Source organism: Crinia signifera, chromosome 5 (assembly GCF_055691185.1).
Source record: "Crinia signifera chromosome 5, ASM5569118v1, whole genome shotgun sequence".
In the NCBI taxonomy this organism is placed as follows: domain Eukaryota; kingdom Metazoa; phylum Chordata; class Amphibia; order Anura; family Myobatrachidae; genus Crinia; species Crinia signifera.
The window spans coordinates 293877772-293901638 of record NC_139221.1 but is presented as its reverse complement, the minus strand read 5'-3'; the positions used below and the strand labels follow the sequence as shown (position 1 = coordinate 293901638).

Here is a 23867-nt window from a genome sequence, read left to right as displayed (position 1 = left end):
TTGGCTTAAAGACCACCTGTACTCGCAGCTAATGTTAATTACTCAGGAATGACAGGTGAATTGCTTCCTAGTGGGAAGGCATTTTTACATAGCCGCGAGCGATCACTTTAATTTGGTTGTAGATTTTGGTTTTGTCCCAGCAGGCAGGTCCTTTTCAGCCAAACTGGTCTAAATGTTCCCCATGCTAATAGCTTCAATTGTGATTAGCTTTATGGTTTTATTATATCAGGGCTGGGAATAGTCATGGAGTCAGATAGCCAGTGATGCTGCCGGCACCTACACTTCTATTCATGTCTATTCATGTCAGGGACTCACCGCTCAACTATGATGGCCCAGATTGTGGCTCATATACTATTTTTTTTATCTGTGTGTGTGTGTGTCCAGCCAAATCGCTGGTTGGATAGTTTGTGGATTTCTTGTTTGTGTGATCAGGTTTGTAGACCCCATGATTGCTAACTTGGAATCTACAACACGCTGCTTACATTCTGTCTAAAGCGCGATAAAATAGCGCAACTCGCACGCCTGGCATTTACATTGTACGCACAACAATTCTTTGCACAGAGTTTGTTTCATAGGCGGAGTATATGTTCTATGATATACGTGCTATTGGTAACGGACAAAAACAGAAGTGTGTTGCCTCCGCTTTTTCGGGGACTGCCAAGGCCAGGATCTCCATTGGAAGACCGATTTCCTGGCATCTTGGTCAGCGCTGCAAAACTATCATACACTCCCAAAACACCCCATAAATCGAAAACCTATTGTTTATCCATTAGAAGAATTTACGGAAAGGTTTGGATACATAATGACAAAAGTCAATGCACATGTACCAAAATAGGACGCTTCTTACAGGAGATCCGGTTAGGATAGCAGCGGTCGGGATGATGGCAGTCAGGAGACTGGCACAGAGATCCTGATATTGTTTACAATGCCGACTGTCTGCATCCCAATAAGTATGCTGGGGAGGGGTAGGGTGGGGTTAGGCACTAAGGGGGTATGTTAAGGGTTAGGCTGCAGGGTGGGGTGGGGATTGGTTAGGGTAGGCGCTAAGGGGGGGGGGGGTTAGGCTTCAGGTAGGGAGGGTTATAGGGGAGAGTTAACATTCTTATCTAAAAAGTGTTGGGATTCTGACCTTTGGGATGGAGCTCTCTCTCCTAGGGCCTTATTCTAGTTCACTCTTTCTGACAAAATCCTTCTTAGATGGACAAAACCATGTGCACTGCAGGGGGGCAGATGTAAAATGTGCAGAGAGAATTAGATTTGGGTGAGTTATTTTGTTTCTGTGCAGGGAAAATACTGACTGCTTTATTTTTACACTGCAATATAGATCTCACTTTGAAATAAAACCACACCCAAATCTAACTCTCTCTGCAAATGTTATATTTGCCCACCTACATGGTTTTGTCCATTTGAGAAGGAATTTGCCTCTTGTGAACTAGAATATGACACAAGTTACATCTGCCCCACCTACAGTGCACATGGTTTTGTCAATCTAAGAAGGATTTTGTCAGAAACAGTGAACTAGAATAAGACCCCTAATGGCATTCCAAGCTTGGGGATCCCAATACCATCCCCTCTTATAGGCGGTTACTCTTGAGTAAAACAGGAAGAAATGGGTTAAAACATTATTCAGGCATGTTAAAGCTAGACTGAGTGGAACACCCATGAGAATTATGCATGTCCTTTATAAGACAGGCATATACTATTAAAGTATTGGCGTCGGGTTGTAAGAAAATCAAGATCAATGAAAGAGAACCATGTTTCATTATCTGCACATCCAAGAGATGTCTGACTCGGGCGTAATAAAACCATAGACAGATGATATTGAGTGAGTCATTAACTGCCACAGACCATTGTTCACAGAACGGTGCCCTCTTATACCCCTATCAGAGATGACACAGGAGCTTGCCGTCTCCCAGTCTCAGCCCAACCCCCGTAGAGAGCAGGGTTGGGAAAACCGGACTTTAGTCTCGGCTAGTTTGAAGCAATATCCACGATCGCTGCTCGTTCACATGCTATAACCTTTGCTGCAAATTTGAGTCAATCCACCCAATAAATCCTAATCTTATTATATTCTCCTCACAGCAGCTTGGTATGGGCCATTGCGTCAACCAAATTTAGGTCGACGTGCTTCATTGTGTCGACCACTAAAGGTCGACACATGAAAAAGGTTGACGTGTCTTAGGTCAACGGGCTGAAAAGGTCGACTTGAGGTTTTTTTTTTTGTCTCGAATGTTGAGATGGACACCATATCGGCGCACCGCATCCCCTCGCATGAAATACCACCCGCCTGCACATTTCGGCTAAAAAAAAAAAGTGAAAAACTTATGTCAACTTTTTTCATTGTTGACCTAATGCATGTCAACCTTTTTAGTGTCGATCGAACGACTGTTACCAATACCCGTGGCATGCGGTATTGGTAACATGGTTGGAATAACCAATACAGAAAGTAGGCTACGAAGGGAAAAATGTAAAGCTGTCCCCACGACACGTGTTTCATCTTCTATCCCACCCGTTCTAGATGCAATTAAGCAAAGAACCTTTCGAATTCCGCTTTAATATGTTTTGACGCAGCTGTAAATGTGTGTTGCTTGTAGTAACAGACCATTCTCTTTTTCCAGGTTGGGCTCACGTGGTATGTGCACTATATATTCCAGAGGTCCAGTTTGCAAATGTTTCTACAATGGAGCCTATTGTGTTACAGTCAGTGCCACATGAAAGATACAATAAGGTAAAACATCTCTACCTTCTACGGTATGGAGTGTGTGCGATGTCTTACACAGAGATCAGCACTGAATATGGAGATAGCTCCGGAAAGTGGCTTCGCTTTACCGTTTCAAAATGAACCTAACTTTTATAAGGTTAAATGAGCAGTGTTAAATGAACCTTGTATAGTATGTAAGCCTACCTCTTAGTTTTAAGGGGGGAATTGCGGCTTTTCCGCATCATGAAAAAGCCATGATCCGTGAGAGGAATTTGCTTGAAAGTGGCGGTTCCACAATATAAAAAACTTTTCATATGTGCTCAGTTGAATTAACCACAGGTCCCCTCGTGGCAATTGCCAGACTCTCTGTGTATTTATTTGTAGGGCTGTGTGTAAAAACCTATGAGATTGCCATGTTTCCATACTGTTACAGCGCCAACTTGCCTCCCCTCTGTGGGTAATGGGTTTGAACCCATAGGACATTGCCTCCGCCCAACATCTTCTGCCATTATATATGTGCTGTGAAGGCTCTGACTCAGAGGATACCCTCACTTCAGGAACAAGTACGGCACACGTGTTCCAGATATTATAGGAGTAACCATACAAGTAGGGATGCCAATCCCGGGGCATTTTTTCAATCCCGGGAATCGGGATTGAAAAATGCTCAATCCCGGGATCCCGGGATTGGCATCTCTAATCAGTTTAGGCAAAAAAAATGCTACAAAGAAGCCCAGTCCCCCCCGCTACAGCCACCCCGCACATTCATTTACTCACACCGGCGGCCGGGAGCAGGGCAGGAGCAGGAGGCGTCAGCGGCCCGGAGGGCGGGCGGCTGACGCTGCCAGGTCCGGTCCAGGTCAGAGATGATTCTGGAGCGGGTACGAGCAGTCCGACCTGCGCAGCGTGATGGTAGAGGTCACGCTGCGCAGGTCGGACTGCCCATACCCGCTCCAGATTGCAGTCTGGGGATCAGGAACTCCTGGGTAGCGTCTGAGCACTCGCTCAGACGCTGCCCGGCATTAGATATCCGCATGCGCATATAATCCCGAAATCCCGGGATTGGAAGATCCAATCCCGGGATTCAAATCCCGGCGTTTTTTAGGCCAAATCCCGGGATCCCGCCGATACCGATCCCGGGATTGGCCACCCTACATACAAGTCTTTTTCACAGAGTGGTTATGCAAAGGGAAAACAGGTTATAGGAGCACAACCCATAATTATTTATGGGTAACATTTTTTATTTTTTTTTATAACCAAAGAAGTATATACCTTAAGTAGTGTACACAGTTCACATTTGTATGCACTTTTTGGCTGAGATATGTTAATGCTAACCACAGATGCATGTTTAGCAATCCCTACAGAGCCCTAGCGCAGGCAGAGCTGTTCCCATGCTATTGCACGTGTAGCCTATGTAACAGTATACTGCAATGATACCTGATATGTTACCATATTTCAGGGTGCCCAATTCATTGACTGCTTTAGTCACAAAATATAAAGATTTTTATTTTTTTTAAATTAACATTTTAATTCTATTATAACAGTTCAATCCATTTTTTTTTTTTTATATAAAAATGTTTCTCGCATATTTATTAGTGGACCAGGAACACAGTTCTGTAGTAATAATTCTATTGCACAAACCTGCTCCCTTCTCTGCACATCTGTAATAACTGGCTTGGCAAAGCGGGGTGTTAATCCTTACCGATCTGTCCCAGTATTGCCAGCAGGTGTGCTTCGGCTCAGCTGTGCCGGTACTTGGACTTCCTGAAACTGAGGAAATTTTTATTATTTTGAAAAAATGTTGTATTTTTCTTTAATCTTTAAAAGAATAATGCAAATGGAAAAAAAAAAAAAAACCATGCCAGGGGTTAGGTGTATTCAATTGCAGTATTCAAACCCCCCCTCCTCTTTTGGTTAGGTTACACAGTGATGGCAGTTTTAATAGTAAATCAGGGTTGCCGACTTTATTATTCTCCTCTCCGGGAGAAGCCCGGAGAGGAGAGTTTCAGCAGCCGCTCAGAGGGCGGGGCTTAAGCGTGACATCACTAAGCCCCGCCCCATGATGGCAAGCCAGCAAATTCAGGGATCTCCGTGGAGGGGGCGGGGCTAAAATGACGCGATTGTGTCATTTTAGCTCCGCCCCCTCCTCTGAGACCCGAGGATTGCGGCATTTTAATGCCGCAATCCGGGGGGACATCGGGGGTCCCCCCTGAATCCGGGAGGGTTGCCCACCCTTCCGGGGGGCCGGGAGGGGGACCCGATTTTCGGGAGACTCCCGGAAATTCCGGGAGGGTCGGCAACCCTGTAGTAAATAGATCCTAAAATGTAATGCTAACATTTGTAACGTATGCACCTATTTGGACAATAGCATTTGATCTAGTGTAAAAGCAAATTCATCATTGGTTTATGCCGTGTTGTGGGTTAGTTCAGTCTCTCTTCTGCAGTGCTGGCACTTGGGACCTTATTCCGGTCCACACGCCGCCCGCCCTTTCCCTCGCATGCCGCCATTCCCCCGCATGGCTGTGAATGGATAATTTGCATAATCATCCATTCGCAGAAAGGGAGAAATCATTAATCGATGGTCGGCGAACATTGAATGATATCTCTAGTGCTCGCAGATCAGAGACACCTCTATGGTCTCACTGATCTATGAGCATCTTGTGCGGTAAGCAGGCGGGCAGCTGACATCAGCGTCACCTGCCCACCCCCCGCACCCACGTCACCGGGCGATTAACATGGAACACCCATGAAACGCTGTCCGTTCCCATGGGCTATGCCCCCCGCCTCCGACCCCCCGCCCACATGTAGTTCACCCTGCCCACTCGCACCCTGCATCTGCGCAGACGCAAGACATCGGTCGCACAGGGGACCAAAGAAACTAGAATAACTCCCTAAAGGTGCCCATACACGTTACTATTATAGTATCCAATATTGGATACAATATCGCATCTCATCGCATCTCAGTTTTGCGATAAGATGAGATGAGATCTAGTACAAAAAGTATGTGCAGCACATACTTTTTGTACTAGATCTCATCTCATCGCAAAACCGAGATGCGATGAGATGCGATATTGTATCCAATATTAGATACTATAATAGTAACGTGTATGGGGGCCTTTATATATACCAGTGCAATAATCCTTTTGGTGGCCAGACTACAATGGAGAAAAGTAACCTACTGGCTTCCCTTTATCAATCAATAACTTCTGAACAAAGCAACTCTTTGATATTGTAATATACTGGTTTTATTTGGTAACTTATTTTCGGGTTGTGGGCCATGTGCTCTAACTCAGAAGTCACTGATAGATTGGCTGTTATTAACAGGAGTGCACCAAAGGGTCAACACCTTAAAGAAGTTGCAATACTCTACACCATTTCTCTTCGCAATGTATTTTATGTTTTTATTTTACATTTTTCCAGTGCGTTATTTTGAGATTACAACTCGAACATAGATTAAATTAAACAAGTACTGTATTCTAATTGATTTTTTATTTTTTAATGCTTGATGAGCACACATCAGTACGGTTTCCTGTTTGTTTATTTTTGTTAAACATAATTATATTATGGAAATGATAAAGATATTCAAATCATTCTATGCAATTATATGGTGAAATGGGAACTATATCCAATTCTGACAGAATTGACTAGGTTGTAAAACCATACCAAATGATTGATTAGAAATGTATTTCTGTTGGGACCGTTGCTCACCTTAATTAATATTACTATTATTTTGTGCAAAGGCATTTTCAACCTCCATATTTTGTATTATAAAATATAGAGAAATGTATGTTTAATAATTTTATCAGGCAGGTACTTGGGAAATTCCCCATTCTCCTGATGCCTGGATTCGGATGATCGGGGAAATATAGCGTGTTGACTATCTTCGATTTTGCCGATTCCACCCCAGATTGACATCAGCACAATGGGGAATCGACAGTAGATGCATGGGCCCCTAATGTCTACAGAGTTAGTTGCAAGATACCAGTGTAGCAAAGAAATAATTGCAGGTTTACTATGTAAAAAAAGACAGTGTAAAGTGGCGTACACATTAGACAACTTTGTAAACTATGTGGATGATAACGTCGGGTTCTGAAAGACAAATAGTCTACATCAGGGGTCCTCAAACTATTTTGCTCTGGGACCCCATCGAACAATAAAAATAATTACGGGACCCCAGCAAGTGATTGCAGAAGGTTATCACATCATACGTGTGGTCACCGGACAGCACATACATGGCAGCATTGTGTAGGCACAAAATGATGGGAGGAGTCTAACATAACAGACAGTTCAACAGGTTTTTCAGACTCCTTGAGTCACTGACTGAGAGTAGAAAAGTGATTAGCCTGATAGTCAGCAACACCGAGTCGCGACCCCATGCTGAGAAGGTCGGGACCCACTTTGGGGTCAGGACCCACAGTTTGAGAACCGCTGGTCTACATCATCCAGTGCATACGCTATATCATGATGCAGAAGTGCGTTCCTGCTGGTCGTTTGTCGCTTCTGTTGATCTTTTGAACATGCAGGAAAATATGTTAGTATCTAGAACTACAGCATACTACTTGATGTGCTACTGACGATCTATTTTATTAGATTGCACATTGTAAACAATGCAACTCCCGGACAAACAATATAGTGCATACACAAAGTTGTGTAATGTGTACACAGATTAAGACATAGGGGGATAGTCAATGTCTGCCGATTTTATTTCCGAAAGAGGAAGTATCGGCAATTAAGGTATTCAATCCCTGTGGAGGCGAGTCTGTATTGTCTGAACTAGCCGTGGATTGTCAAATCCGTTTTTCAACAAAGCGGATGCCTCTTGGCCAATCCACGGACTTTCCTACACTCGAAAGCTGGAACATTGCATTCCGTCTGTTGCGTTACTGACGGAAGAACGGAAACGGCTCGGGATTCCGCCTGTCTGGACCTTCCGACAGTTGAAATTCCAGATTGAGTACCCCTCCATAATAGATTAATTAGACTTCGTGCATAAAGCATAGTATTGCACTACGGTGTATTGGTTATAAATTATGATGTTGCATTATTACTAGATATGTGCGGGTTCGGTTTTACTCAGATTTTATTGGCTATCCAAAAGATGTGACAGCCGATAGCCAATCGGAAAAATCCGAACTTGTGCTAAGTTTGGCGATACGAGCCAAGTACATCTGACCTGCACATATCTAATTAATACATATAAATGCTACAAAGTCAATAGGCAGATCCTCATCATTTGGTTAGTCACTACTGCTGCAATGTACCGCTGTCTTGTGAGACTGTTAATCAATTGGGGGGATCTGTATCTTGCATTACAGAACTTTTCAATGCTAGCAGGACACTAGTAGTAATGTCCTATATTGTAATTGTCAGGGGCCCAAACAGCTTTCACAGTTTGCAGTTATAGTAATCTAATTACGCTGTAGAACAGAAATGGGAAATAACTGTTGGAACTGGCAGAAGATCAGCACTGGCCGTGACAAGCGCAGGCTCCTGTACCTTACGGAACTGCTGAGGCTTAGCACGGGGGACATCTTGTGCTGCTGTTCAAATCTTGGCCTCAGAGGAGAAATCTGACTTGTACAGAAATATCGCAGGTCATAAAGTACGCTCCTGTTTTGCAGTCTGTGTGATAGACACCCCTGTAGAACAGTTTGAGGAATTACAGCGTCTTCCAATGCAGAAACCAGTTCTACACAATGAAGATGGAACAGGATGTATTATGGTTATGTACACACAACTGTTTCTTTTAGGTTCTTTTTTTTTGGGGGGGGGGGTTGCTATATGTATTCTTTTTTTTTTTTTTGTTAAGAGGAACACTCATGCTTATGGACTGTTGTAGAGGTGACCAGGAGGTGAGCACGCAGTGGGTGGTCCTGGAAATAGTAATCTTTTAATCTCTGAGAATGACATTTTTGTCAGTGCTCACCTGCTGATGAACACAGAACAACACACCTATTGCTTTCCGATCTCACACTGCATACCAGTCTGTCCATTCCCACACATCACGACCATTCCTGGAAACGCACTGGAGCGCAAGTAAAAACTGTGTTTGCTTTTATACGCAGGTTTCAAATGCACTCCCATGTGCTCCCTGGTTAATGCTTTCCTGTTGTAACATTGTCACTGTTCCCTGTTCCATTGTTTGCTCTGGATACACAAAATCGCCAGATAGTTTCTTTGTATTACTGGTTCAAACCGCACAGTGTGGGTAGAATATATTAATTCGATCATAAAATATGAATTCCCCGGGATCATTTGTGGCAGCCATTTTGTGGCCTGTGCTAATATTCATTAGAATGCAGCGTTTTCATTTGCTAGAAACCGGTGATGTTGCCCAGTAACAGAACTTGGCTCCGCCTATAAATGACTGTAGGATGGTGATAGGCCTGCTTCATAGTGTTCTAACTGTATATTTCAGTAAATGTGCAAGGAAGCAAGCTGGTTTCTCTTGGTATTTTATATGTAGAAAATGAGAGGTAGCTTCTTGATTACTTGGACATTAATAATGTTGTAGAATAGAACAGTGTTGTTTATTTGTTTAATCAACCAGTCCAGTTGATGGCCAATGTGATTTTGTCTGTAGGGCCCATTATCTTAGCATATATGCTCTATCATTGCTTCATGGATATATGTTGTTCTTTTGATTTCTTCTGCTTTCTTTGTGTTCGTCATGGCATTTCCACCTGTAGATTTCTTTAATGTACTGGTCTGGTTGCACTTGTCTGCAATAATTACCAGATACATCGCTTCCTCCTCCTTTTTCTAGATCTTTTCTGAGCTTTCAGTGTCTTTGTGTCGGCAAGCAGAATTATGTGGGGTACACACCGGGACGATTTGGCCCAAAATGAGCCAATTTAGATACAATCTCGACCGATTGTATGTAAATTGGCCATGTTTTGGGCCATTTCGCTGCCGTTTTGAGGCAATCCCGATCCGATGCGCAGCCCCGCGGGTCATTAGGACTTTTCTGAGATCCTACGTGCAGCAGGTAGGATCTGAAAAACGACCATTGTAGTGAGTGCGGGTCGAGATGGGATTGCGATCACATCAGGTGCCTTTTCTGTGCGGGTCGGCGGCTCCGTCAGCAGGTCGTACGTTCCTGTGACGTCCCACTCACGAGCAGCATTGTGCTGGTGTGTACCCAGCATTACTTATTTTCTGTACTCTAGGTTACAAAGTACATATTGTGCTGTGTTACAGCCCAAGAAATATAAAGGCTAGGCATTTAGTAAGAGTTGCAGGATTTCATGCCCAGTTCTAACGTTTATCGGAAGTTGTAAAACCCTCTAGTGCACCGGGCTCTTGCTGCATCATGGAGCTGGCACTGATTCATAAATCCGCATCAGAGAGCAGGAGATTTCTTAGCTGGAAATAAGACTGCACCCAGAGGACATCTCTGTATTGTGGCTAATTAACATAATGGACGCAACGTTTTCTAACTCAAATGGAGCAGGAGACAAGATAAGCTAGAATAAAACATACAAAATGACAAAAGTACCCTGACAATAATGGTCATGTCACAGCCTTGTAACAGGGCCTCTGTACATAAATGTAATGGGGAAACACATAACATTTGCATGGTCCAGCCATCATTGTGTAATTGGCATTAGTTACATATTCTCGGAGCAGTTTTCCCCGTGCCCATCAGCGGCACTAGGAATGGGGGGGGGGGGGGGGACATGGTTGGCATATTTGACAGCAGGGATATCTCCTTGAGCTGCTGCAGGATTAAAGTCCCGGGTTAGTTGTGGCTCATTTGTCAGCAGAGGTACCAAAAGCGTCAATTACGCAAAGTTAATTGCAGTCCCCATTTTTTTTTAATTTTTTTTTTAAATTGACCATGGCTCTCAATGGGCCGACTGTATCAAGCCTTAAATAAAGATAAAGTAGAGGGTGAGACAAGCACCAGCTAATCAGCTCCCAAATGCCACTTCTCAACACACAGCTTGTAACATGGCAGTTAGGAGCTGGTGCCTCCACTTTAACTCTTCTTAAGGCCTAATACCTCTGCCCCATTATTCTATGAGTGTGTATAAATATTTTAGTTATTAGTAAACAAAAAATGTGTTCTACAAATAAAATGTATTTTACAAAGCCCTAATAGTACCCCTCTATCTCGGCTATTTTTTTATTATTGGCTTTACTGCGTTACCTTTCCTGTGAGTCATTGTGACAAAACCCTATGTCATCTCCCCCGTCAATCTCTTGTAAAATGAAAAATATCCTACATTGGTCTGGTCACCACATAATTTTGAGCGCATTACATATGGGCTTATTGCATGAAAGACTCCAGGATCTTGTCTTAAAGCCGTTTATTAAAATTCCTTTTGTTGCAGCCACTGTTTCTAGGATCTCATATTATTGCTGCTAATCTGACGCTGGACTAGACAGCAACAGGAAATGAGGGAATCTGGACTGTAGACGAGGACCGAGCATTTGCTCCTCTTTGATGTGTGCAGGAATATGCATGGATTGTCAGTGACAAATAAACCTGCTCAGATCACCAGCACAGACTTCAGACACAAAGAATTTACCTCCCAACAAATAGACCTGGGGAGCTCGGGAAAGGGAAACCGAACAAAAGGGGCGAGGGGAAATTCTGTTAACCCTTTAAATGGTTTGGCACAATAAAAGAGAATTTTATTTTTCCGGGGGGATATTTAACCTATATACCGACGAGCTCAGCCATATGGTATCGTGTATATATTCACTTTTGTAAAGGGAATTTTCATGCTTAGGCTGATCTGATTATACATCCTGCAGTGAGAGTTCATATGCTGTGCTCTGTCCACTTATTAAAAATCGATCATCTAGTAGTAATAATAATATATGCAAATTATAAGTATATAAACAGGGCGACAAGTCTTGAATAGCTATCAAGTTAATATAGTTATTTTGGGATCTCCTTACATCGCAGTAAAGAAATCAAAATTTTTCTAGAATTTAATCATTTCACAGGGTTCTTTTTTTGTGGTTTAATATTGACAGCGATAGTTAAATAGCTCAAATTTACTTGCTGTTCCATTGTGTGTCCTGCTTGTGTTTTTTGTGATCAACAAACTGCCTGTAACGACCGTTTTTTTGAACCTAAAACTTTCATCACAATTTTTTTTTTAAATCGGGTGCTACAATGCCAGTATAAACGCATGTGAGCTGCATTGCATTTATGCCTGAATTTTTTTGTTTTCAATTGTTGCCTATGTTTAACAACACAGGAAGTTATCTTGTTAAAGCCAAGCACCTATAAAATTGAGATTAATGTATGTTTTCATAAACACACCCTAATGCAGTGCAAGACAAATGCATAATAATAATAACGGTACAAAAAAAAAAAAAAAAGCACCATAAATGCACAGAATGGATGGAGCATTACTGCCTCACAGCACGGAGGTCATGGTGTGATTCCCACCACATCCTAACCGTGTTGAGAATGTACAGTGTATTCTCTCCATGCTTGCGTGGGTTTCCTCCCACAATCAAAAAAATATACTGATCGGTTAATTGGCTCCTGACAGAGACCAAATAAATAATTAACCCTAGTGAGTGTTCATGTGGTTAAAGTAGATGAGATGGTCCAAGTGGTTCTTATCCACCATCTAATGCTAAGTTTCTATGTAACTTTGATTCCCCCTATGTGTACACAGCTCAAACATGGGATTTTTGTATATGCTTTTGTTACAGGGCTATATGCGGATTCTTCTGGCCGCTGGTATACCCTGCGTCCTCTTATCTTGTGATACCCGGGAGCACACCTTGACTGAATAAACCACTGGCAAGCGTAGGGTAAAGGTATTTAATTCTAAGGTTCCACTGAAGAGGAATCCTTCATTTCCCCCCCAGTCAGGCCGGGTGCTGCCACTTACACACAGAACGTGGGAAAGTCTGTGAACGATTTGGGGCATACAAGTGATTTCTGTCTCATAAAGGGGCTAGACCTAGCCCAGAGGCCTCGAGAGGGGAAGGCTGCATGTAAGCCAGGGCTACAATAAAGGCAGAGACCTGTGTTGAGCCACCCTGCCAAGCATCAGTGCCTGCATCGGCGGCCGCAGGGTTAATTCCTTTCTGGACAGTGAAACCTGTAGCAGGCCGGAGGTGTCCTCTTCCCGTGGGAACGTTAGCACTCTCTGCCCCATTGCCATGGCTCAGGACCAACCTAACAAGTGAACTCCCAAAATCACTGGCTTCAGCGATTGCTTCCTTACAGCCGACTCAGTTGACTGGCTCGGAGGATTTATACGTTTTAAACAGTTTTGTCTTCACATGACTGGGGGGGGGGGGGGGCACTATTTCATTGTTTCCTATAACTAGAGATGTAGTTTCTGATTGTCCCAATCCTCTGTAAGCAGATTTGAGTGTGGAAACAGCAGGAGACCTTTCCATTACTCAAGTGCCTGTAGGACAGTGTCAAAATAAAGTATGCTAAACAATATCACACACACTCCATTGTCATCATTTGCACTTTGTACCATATAAGAAAGAGCCATGCGTTAGGATACACACACACACACGCTCGCACACACGCGTGTGTATATACTGTATAGATAGTATATACCTTTTTCTCCTATTGCACTGATCAAGTATAGAACACATGACAATCTCAGCTTGCTCTTTTCAGCGCCTTCCTGGCTTAGTACTTCCTGCTGTTTCTCTGATTGCTTTTAATGCCCATCCCCCTCTAGCTTGTTATCACTTAGAGGCTACACATGACACTACTCACCTCCCTACCTTCCCCCCACATCCTCCATTATGTGCACTGAATTCTAAGTCACACTGGCTCCTTAACCCTTGTGTGCACGCTCCTCACCAGTAATGTACGATTTATTACACGCGGACTGCGCTAAATTGCAATCCTCTGAGGCATAAGCACTTACGAGCGGCCCCGCTACGTGTTGTATGGGTATGTATATCTTTTTGCGATGCGCACTAGTCCCTGCTTCCATATTATATACTGAGGGGGGCAGAAGCAGACTTCCAGCCAAATCGTGTAGTGAACTGTATTATGTGTTTTTTGTTCTGTGTTCTGAGCTGGAGGTATAAAAATCGTCGGCGATTATCCCCCCATTTTGCCATGACTGATGCATCCTTTATCATTTTGTAATATTTGCACAGTAACAGAACTTTTATACTGCAAACTGTACTATATACGTTATACCCCCATAATCTGCCCACAGGTTACTGTCCTACCTCTTTATGCCCTGGCCATCCCTGCCATGCTCACTTCTTGCCTTCAGGCCTCCTTGCCTGCACCTCATGTCAGCTGTCTGTCTCTCCCTCCCTCTAAGCCCCTTGGAGCAGGGCCCTCTTCCCTCCTGTTCTCACAGCCCTCTTCTTGCACATCAATTACAGCTCTCTTACTCCCATCTATACCCGCTTCTCTACTCACTTGTGTTTATTCATTTCTACCAAGGACAACCTGCCCCTAGTAACATGCAGACTGCTCTGCTTCCCTACATCTCAGCTGTATCGTGTACTAAGCATTGTTCTGCTAAATGGTACTTGTGAACCATTTTAGTTTTTCAGTTACTGATATGTTTAGTTCTGTGTACCCTGTATTCTAATATGTGCTATGTATATGGCACTGCGTACCACTTGTGGCGCTTTATAAATAATATGTAATAATAATTTGCACACTCCTGATCACATTCTGTATCTAGTTCCTATGTCCTCCCTATTCTGGATAAGTCTGAGATTACTTTTCAGTGTAAACAGTGGACACACAGTTTAGTTTAAATACCGATTAGTCACAGACACACGCGAACATCAGCTGCATTGTAGTAAGCGGATCTGTTCAGGTGTCTTATAGTTGAAATACTTCATGTGTCTTATACTTCAAGGTCACTGGCGCTTGGGTGTTCTCTTCAAGCACCAGCAGAACAGTGTGCCGTCTGGAAGGGGTCTACCTGCCAATGGGGCAGATGTACTGCATTAGGACAGACGTAATCCCCCCCAAGTTAACCAGCGTTAAGTGCATTTTTGCACTTAACGCTGGTTAATACATCTGCCCCAATATGCCTTGCGCAGCCTGTGGTGTGAACCTGGGTCTGACTGTGGGTTGAAACCGTGTTCGAAAATCCGGGTCGGACTTGTCAGTTTGCTGGAAAAGGGTTATTATTCAGTCAAATGTATTAAAATTAGCATGTGGTACATTATATAGTCATTCATTAGGATGACCTATCAACGACCTATCGACGTGATCGGCAACTTGTCATAATGTCTAAGTTGGCCGTCGACTTGGCGTTGTAGAAACGCTGGCAAAATGTATTCACTGTTCTTCTTACCCTGACTTTATCACCAAGGTAAATGTTGCGATTTAGTGGATCGACGCTGCATTAATGCTGACATTTTCCATGTGTTGACATAAATGACCCTTTTTGGTGTTGAAATAGTCTCTGTCAATTTATTTACTGCATGCCAAAACTACACACGTCATGATGATTCAATGGGTATACGGCTGACCGTAATTGGGTCGACAGGCAAAAGTTCCACACATGAAAAAAAAGTACATGGTCAAAGGTCGACACACGAAATAGGTCGACATGGTAGACATGAGTGAGTTTTTTTTTTTTTTTTTCCAGAAACAGTTGGTTTTTCAGGGGTGAATTTATGAAGCTTGGAGAAGTGTTATCTATCGCCATAAAGAACGTTATGAGCAAGGTGATAATGGTTCAGCCAATCAGCTACAATATGTAAATTGACAGGTCAGAGCTGATTGGCTGAACCATTATCACCTTGCTCATAACGTTCTTTATGGGGATAGATAACACTTCTTCAAGCTTCATAAATTCACCCCTCAGTCTTAACTATCCAAGTGGACATAGAGGGAGAATATAATAGCGTGCCCAAAGCATGGCGGGATTCTTATACAGTGTCCATGTTGGCATGGACCAAAAAATCTTGCTTGTGTCGACCTTTTGACTATGTTGACCTCTTGCATGTCTACCCTTCATGTGTTTACCTTTTGCCTGTCAACCATTACCCATCCCTAATCAATGATGTATTTTCATACTTTTTGTTTGAACAGGTGGCTGTGTTCTTTCTCATTTTGATTTCTTATACCCCTTTCACACCAGAAACAAATGACCAGGTTAAAACTTTTCAACCCGGGAATTTGCTGAGAAACCCAGGTTTTTCTTTGGTGTTAAAGGGTCAACATGGGTCTTTAATCCCGGCACTCTGGCCCTGCTCTTGACCGGGGCCGGTGAGTTGGGATTTAAGACCCGTATCCCGGTAATTTGTGGGTGGTGTGAATTGGGGTCAGGCCGCACCCAGCAAAATGACTGCACTCAAAAATGCCGGGTGATGGCCGGGGTGAAAGGGGTATTATGTGAAACTTTAATGTGTGTGGTCATTTTTAGTCCCTTTAAATAAATTACATTTTTATGGTCTTTTTATTGAACATTGAACGGTCATATTTCTGTGCAGAGAAATGTGATCTGAAATCATTCTATATACGGGTGTGGATCAGTTGGTCACCAGCAAGTTGTTAGACAATCCTTCGGTTGACATGGGCTTAGGTCAAAAGGTCGACATGGGGTTTTTCACTTTTTTTTTACCCAAATGTCGACATGGACACAGGTTAAAGTGCACCACATCCCCTCGCATGGCTCGCTGCGTTCGCCATGCTTTGGGCTCGGCACACTATTTTATTCTCCCACCACGCTCTAGTGGATGGTAGGGCATGAAACACCGCCAGTCGACACATGTCTGCTGAAAAAACCCATGTCGACTTAATGACCCTGTCAACCTAACCCGTGTCAACCTTCCTGCATGTCTACCTAGACACATGTCGACCTAATGACTGTCTAACAACTTGCTGGTGACCCAATGACCGTATCCTCTAGATACTGGGCAAAATCAGAGAGCATAGCTGTGTATTTTATACTTTTGTTGCTACAGAAGTGTCCTTTTAGCGTCTATATATGTCACACACTCCTCAATGCTGCATAAATAGGTTGTAAGCTCCACTGGGGCAGGGACTGATGTGAATGGTCAAATATTCTCTGTAAAGCGCTGCGGAATCTGTGTGCGCTATATCAGAAACTGCTAATAATAAATAAATATATCTGTTGTTAGACTTTTGTAACCAAATCAATTCTCCGTGTCTGAAAAGTGATTTTTACGTAGTTCTTTTCTCTTGTCATGTTTAGACTTGCTACATTTGTGATGAGCAAGGGCGAGAGAGCAAAGCTGCTACCGGGGCTTGTATGACCTGCAATAAACATGGATGTCGCCAAGCCTTCCATGTAACTTGGTAAGTTGTCGGATGCTTTTAATGGTGTTTTGAGCGCCAACATGTACGACACGTGGTACAGCTGGAGAAGTGGAAGGGTCACCAATAGCTTTGTGTCTCTAAATGCCTTTTGAGGACGTAGTGACAAGGAGCGGTAATTCTAGAGACGTTGAAGAAGTCAGCCTAGCAGTGCCCTAACCGGAATATGTAGTGATCCTGTTATATTAGTACGTACCACCAAAGAAACCGGCGACTTGGAAAAACATTTGGATGAGTTTTCGGTCACATTTTCTCAATGATGACTGTACCAAACCGACTTGGACCCATGAGTTTATACAAGAAGCAAGTGTTCCTACACAGGGTTTAATATGAATGTCTGTGCCTGGAAGCAGCTTGCAACCCCATCACACAATTATATCTGTCACCATGCAAACCTAGTATAGTTCCTTTTATAAACTGGGGGTTGTGCGATTCAGTTGCCAGTGAATGGTGCAATTTGCCATTCAAATTCAAAAAGGGGTATGTGCTGTACCCCTGTCACCCCAATAATGGTAAAAGCCAGGTGCCTCACCTTTCGAAATGGTTCATCCCACTTCCTCCTTGTCATTAATCGTTAAGTGGGATGAATAGTTCACGGAGCTGAGGAGTCTTTGGGCATCTTGGTTTGTCATACTTTTATATCCGTGGTTCTGAACCTCGGTCCTCAAGTACTGCTGTTCATGTTTTCCAGGTTAACCGGCAGGTGCACTCATTACACACTGGCACCTTTTTAAAAGATCCACACTTGTGATTCTGTGTGCATCCCTGGGAAACGTGCACTGTTCGGGGTCCTGAGGACCGAGGTTGAAAACCACTGCTTTATATGACCTCAGAGTATAATACTAGATTACTATACCCATTATATCCTATGGCGTGTATTCAATTGCCCACGGGCAGTGTCTCGTCGGGGGCTATCCAGTTAGCCCATGTAAGCCGTGACAAGCTAAATCAAATCCTAGAAATCAGTCCATTTTCATGTGAAAACAGGGCTGTGGTGAGCAAAGAACATGCATGTTTCACTGAACAGGATTTTGATGGAATTGAACAGCCGGTTTAAAAAAAAAAAACATGTCTGGGAAAATTCAGAAATTGTATATATATTTCATCTGGGTATTTAGTGGGTGAGATGAGCAATATGCAGACATGATTATGCTGTGTGTAACTTGTACTCTTCATGTTTTATATTCACTTACTGTAATTATTGTAGTATGGCAAAGAAGACTGCCGACTTTGTAATATGGCTTATTTCTTGAAAATATAAAGTGCTTTGATTCAACTGCTCCAAACTCATTTTTCAAACGTAGCCTGTAACATTGCAGTTAAAGAGTGCTGAAGTTCCAGCCAATCCACTCCTAAGGGTTGGCACACATCAGGCTGGTTTTGGCAGAGTTCTATATTGGAATGACAAAATGGGCACATCATCTGATGTGTACGAGCTCAATTGGGTTGAATCTGGAGCCGTTGCTGGCATTTAAACACATTGGAACAGCACCTCGCACCCTTTGCAAATAATAGGATCAACCCCTAAGATTTAGTACATATGCCACAAAGTTTTCATTACTTGCTGAGAAATGTCTTTCAGTAGATATGCTAGTTTTGATTTAGAGAAATAGAATCGACAACCGTATTGTCTGTGCTTTTTTGCCTTTGCTTAATATTTCCCCCCTTTCTTGTAACCTTTTTGTTGTATTCTATTGTCATATTTGTTACGTTGGCAGAAAAGTGTTTGGTTGTCTAATTCTGATTTTGCTCTTTCAGTGCACAGTTTGCAGGGCTGCTTTGTGAGGAGGAAGGCAATGGAGTAGACAATGTCCAGTACTGCGGTTATTGTAAATACCACTATAGCAAACTGGTAAGGACTTCAACGTTCTAGCGTAAATATTTTATTTAGAGCAGTGACGGTCATTGATGTTTCTGTGCGAGCTGAATGAGTGATCCCATATGGATGTCCGTGTTGCCCAGTTTGAAATGTTTATGTAAGGAGTCGCACACTGGTCTACCGCATACATCTGTGGCTGCTAAGGATCTCCCGCTGTACAGTAAGCACTGCGCAATTGCATCCCTGTGCTCAATATCTCTGCTTTGCTGACTCAGGTCTCACCGAAAATACATCCACGTGCACTTATTTTTATTTTTAAAAGTGTTTAATACAGGATCTTGCAAAAGTGTGAAGTAATATGACTGTATAATTGTTATACGGATACCCAGCTGTAAAACCTTTTATCTTCCATGAAATACCAATAATGAGGTATTTCAGAGGTGGCAGGAGGCAACCTTGACTTCTGTCATTGTAATAAAGACCTTCACCAGACGCTTCACACTTGTAGTATGCCCCCTGACTCTACAATAGTTTGGATGCCCAAAGGACTTTATAGGTTAAGCTGTTTTACATGACTAACCCCTATCTGGGGGAGACATGCGCAATATGCAAAAATAACTTGAGTTGTGAATTTGTTTGGGTGTCTAAACAGCCTATTTAGACGGGATTAGTAGATGCTCAAGACTCGTGCCCTTAGTGACTTTAATGCACAGCCTTGTTTTTAGGTACAGTGGAAGCAATGAACTTGTAAAGAATGCAGTGGTCGTGAAGCGTGCTAAGTTTTTTACAGATCGGGTCTCCCTTTATCCGAAATGCTCAGGACCACAAGCATTTTGGAATAAGGGATTTTTTTGGATTGTGGATTTATTTATGTTTTCCCATACTTATCTGGTCCCACGGCGTCCTTCAGAATCCTCTTCAGCGGTATCTCCGATCACAGGTGTGCATTGTGCCGGGGCGCAGATGACAATGCCCACACATTGGCGCAATGCACCCCTGGGACTGAAGTGGCCGATGAAGAGATCCCGGAGGCCGCCTTGGACATCGGTGGATGAGGTAAGTATGAAAAAACGGTGCTTGGGGGGGGGGGGGGGGGTGGGTGAGGGGAAGGGGAATCACCCCAAGATACTGAGAAACCACCGTTTTCTAAATATTTCGATTTTTTTGGAACACACGGATAAGGGAGACCCAACCTGTATATACCTGTGTGATATAACGATGAGATACGCCACCTCGTTTACAACCATGGTTTTTAAAATCTCCATACATATCAGTGCTGCTCACGCATTTCATCCTCTCTAGATTGTCTCATGCTAAACCACAGAATGGGATTGTCTTCTCTTCGTTCTCTTCGTTCTCTGTCTCTTTATACATGAAACCACTTTATTTCTTCTTCTCCTACATTTTGTGAAATATTGTAATTGCTTAGTTTAGGAGTTCTGTTTGTGGAGGGCATGGATATATCTGTAATTATTTATAAGCATTTCAATCTTCCTTCCAGGTCTCATTAAACCTGCATCCCTGCTAACCAGCTAAACTATAAATTTGGTCTTGAAGATACAAGCAATTTATGGCTTGCATCTTCCCTGGGACCCTGTCCCACCACACTGTGACATCCCTGGTGAGATCAGGTCTCCTTAATAACATCACCGCCTACAGAGTAGGATTATAAAATGCCTGGCGTCCCTGCCAGGAGGCTCAAGGAAGAACACATGAAAAAATCCCAGGGCTAAAAGTAACCAAAATAGGACATTAATGCGTCACTACATTTCTGTCTGAGGTGCAGTTTTGTAGACCGGGCATCCAAATTCATTTTATTCCATTATTAGAACTGTGCTTACATGGGATATGTCTCTCCCAGCAGTCATTTACAGGCAGGTTAGACATTGCGTTATCCACAGTCTGTGTCATCTGATAAAGGCTTTTTTTTTTTTTTTTTTTACACTTTCGCCACCATCGTAGGTACTAGATTTCCTTCTGGATCCTTGAACCCTATCAGTGTCCAGATCCCTGAGGTATGTCCTCAGAGTTCTGTGACTTCTGCATCAATAAAACTTACAGCTATGTGTTTGAAATACAAGTTTGAAATATTAAAGACCCTAAAGATTAAAAATATGATTGTACAGCGGTTTCTTCATTACAGCCAAATCATTTAGGGGGCATGACAAAAATTGGTCTATAAACGGTATTAAGCTGGGTACACAGCTATACATCATGGTTTAATATTGGGTGAACAGGCCGACGAGTGCCTATAGAAGTCCATTGCAGGAGTCTTAGCCGATTCAGTTTATAGCCGATAAACGCTCCTGCTTAAACACAGCTGGGATTGGGACGTCGCGTCATATGTACTGTTTAATATTTGTTGGGCCGACCTCCTGATCTGATAGATGCCTATTTCTAGAACAGTATGTATAAGGGTTGCAGGCGGCTGACAGCAGGTCAAGCTGGGGACACCGCACTCAGCTGATCTGTAGTTTTACCCAATCCGCTTCATACATTGCCAATTTGTGTACCCAACGATAGTGACTAAGCTCAGGCATAAAGAACACTGTCCCTTGTGCCTCAGAGACGTCACTAGTTCCTCGTGCTGTCTTGTGAATATTGGTTCCACCGCCTCCTGTGTGTACTGCGGGTACAAGTTATAAATGTAATCCTTTTTATGCTGCTGGAAGTCTGTGTGTAATTGGAAACCTGAACATGTGAAGATACATGTGACAAAGTCAAGTAAGGGGCAACTTGATGGATATCAACAAACTTCATTTAGCAACGCTGCATATGGAATGCTGTGTTCTAACAACCATGTTAATTCCAGAATGTTTAATCCATTCACAGAGATTATAATGAACAGTGTAATCACTGCATGGTTGGGGACTATAGAACACAGTTAAGCAAATGGTCTTTTACGCTTATTATGAATTAAATGTTCACCACTTCAAAAATAACTCAATTCCTGCATGGAAGACATTGTGTATTTATGTGTTTTTATTTTATTTTTTTTAAATTGCAAATGTTGGGACGGAAACATTTTAGAATGCCTCTATTGGATCCGTAATGCTGTGATTGGCTTTATTGTCAGCTGTTTTTAAAGTACTGCTTCCTTGATGTTTAGCCAGCTGCTGAGGTTGACCCTGATATTTGAGTGTTCTGTATGTTGGACTATTAATGCCGGACAGGAACGGTTCTGCTTGTATGTAACTTTCTAGTTGTTGCCTTCACCAAAGAGCGCTAGTATATCATATGAAATGGTCACTGTATAGTGTGGTTTTTACCATTCATCGGACTTCTGCGTTGCCGCTACGGGATTTTGTGCGAGTCTGCCTGTTTTTTTTTTTGTAAGGCAAAACAAACTTAATTTTGTCTTGTAAATGACCGAAAAACTGGCAAAATCCCATACCTCAAGCTATTTAGCCAGATTCATGATTTCAAAATTTGGCGTCCTCTGTCTCCGGATAGATATTGTGCAGCGGAGGTGTAAAAGTAATGAGCATATTGATTTTCTGAATAGTGGAATGTTCAGTAGAATGAAAGGAATTAGTCTTCTGTTAGCACAGTTGTAGAATCCCATGTTTTTTTCCCCTCTCTACCTAGTACTTCCGACTTTAAGGTGTCTAACAGTTATGCTGCTTTCAGACCGCATAACTGGCTTTGACCCTGTATTTGGAAACGTTTCCAAAAACGGGTCTGCCAGATAAAACCCCTTTCACACCGCAGCACTTAAACGGTATATTACCGTTTAAGTGCCGATTTTTTGGCACTGGCAGACCCGTTTTTGGAAACTTTCCAAATACAGGGTCAAAGCCAGTGCAGCCTTCAGCCCTCCCCTCCGTGCATCTCCCCCCCCTCGCGCGTGTCGACCGAGAGCATGTCGACGCCCCCCGCGCATGTCGACGCCCCCCGCTCGTGTCGGAAAACCTGTTTAAAAAAACTGTCTTTCGTATGGGGGCAGCCATTTTCTGAAAGACACTTTTTTCATAAGTGCTTTCCGAGCATACTGAGCTGCAGTGCCGGGAACCACAACGGAGATACCGGCACGGGGTAAGTCGACACGGGGGGGTGTCGACACGCGCGGGGGGGCTCCAGTGCTGTGAATACTTAATGAGCGCTCATTAAGTATTCACTGTGCTGAATTTAGGACCCAGCTCATTGGCTGGGTCCTAAATACCGTTTCAGAACCGATTTTGAGCCTAAAATACCGGTTCTGAAACGGGTAGGACCCTGCATTTTAACCGGTTAGAAAAAACGTTTTTTTCTAACCGGTTAAGTGGTCCTGCACCTTTCAGACCGCACACATTACCGTTTTAAAACGGTAAAAAAACGGCAATATACCGTTTTTAAAGTGCGGTCTGAAAGGGGCATTAGTATTAATTAGCGACGTGATATAATATTATTATGGAGCTGTATTGCACTGTGTAGTCGCTAGGTGTTTCCAAGGCTTACCTAAGGATGCGATTGGTAACGGGATGCCTACTCCCCGGGGTATGCTAGCCATGTATGTTTGAATTGAGCTACAATTTCTTCTTGTATCCCAGAACTCAGTAGATGTTTTTTCCCCGGTCACATATACAGTAATAATCGGTGTAACGTGACATTTCCTAATGGTTGCAGATATTACATTATAGACTAATAGCCCCTCTGTCTGCAGGGCAGGTCCGTATAGCAGGTAATTGGCCCTGTGACATCCATGATATGAGCAAACAGTGGACAAGTCAATGCTTTAGACACCGTCAGTCGGAAAGGTCGACACAATCATTCGGTCGACAATGGAAATGTCAAAAGGGCGACATGAGTTTTTCACTTGTGCCGACAAGCTGAATTCCATACCCTGCCATCCATGACGGCGTGGTGGGAGAATATAATCGTGTGCTCGAAGCATGGCGAGCGCGGCGGTACACTTAGATCTGGTCAGTGTTGACATTCGGGGAAAAAAACATGGAAAACTCACGTCAACCTTTTGACTGTTGACCTAATGCTTGTGTTGACATTCAAACCCTGTCGACTTAATGTTTGTTGACCTTCATTGAGTCCACCCTGTGACCCCATACCTTTTTGATAGAGAAGAAAATACACAATCTGAAGAAGGC

At 43.1% G+C, this 23867-nt stretch overlaps 1 protein-coding gene across 8 annotated transcripts in view; it reads left to right on the top strand.

The window, feature by feature from the left end:
• Positions 1-23867, top strand: part of MLLT10 (MLLT10 histone lysine methyltransferase DOT1L cofactor) — a 141436-nt gene that overhangs the window by 33598 nt on the left and 83971 nt on the right. For 7 of the 8 annotated variants that reach the window (XM_083189292.1, XM_083189299.1, XM_083189291.1 and 4 more), the window contains exons 4-6: positions 2619-2728; positions 16846-16949; positions 18726-18819. In XM_083189292.1, coding sequence (XP_083045418.1) covers positions 2619-2728; positions 16846-16949; positions 18726-18819 — 308 coding nt within the window. The remainder of the gene's footprint in view (positions 1-2618; positions 2729-16845; positions 16950-18725; positions 18820-23867) is intronic. The other variant, XM_083189298.1, reaches the window with a different exon arrangement.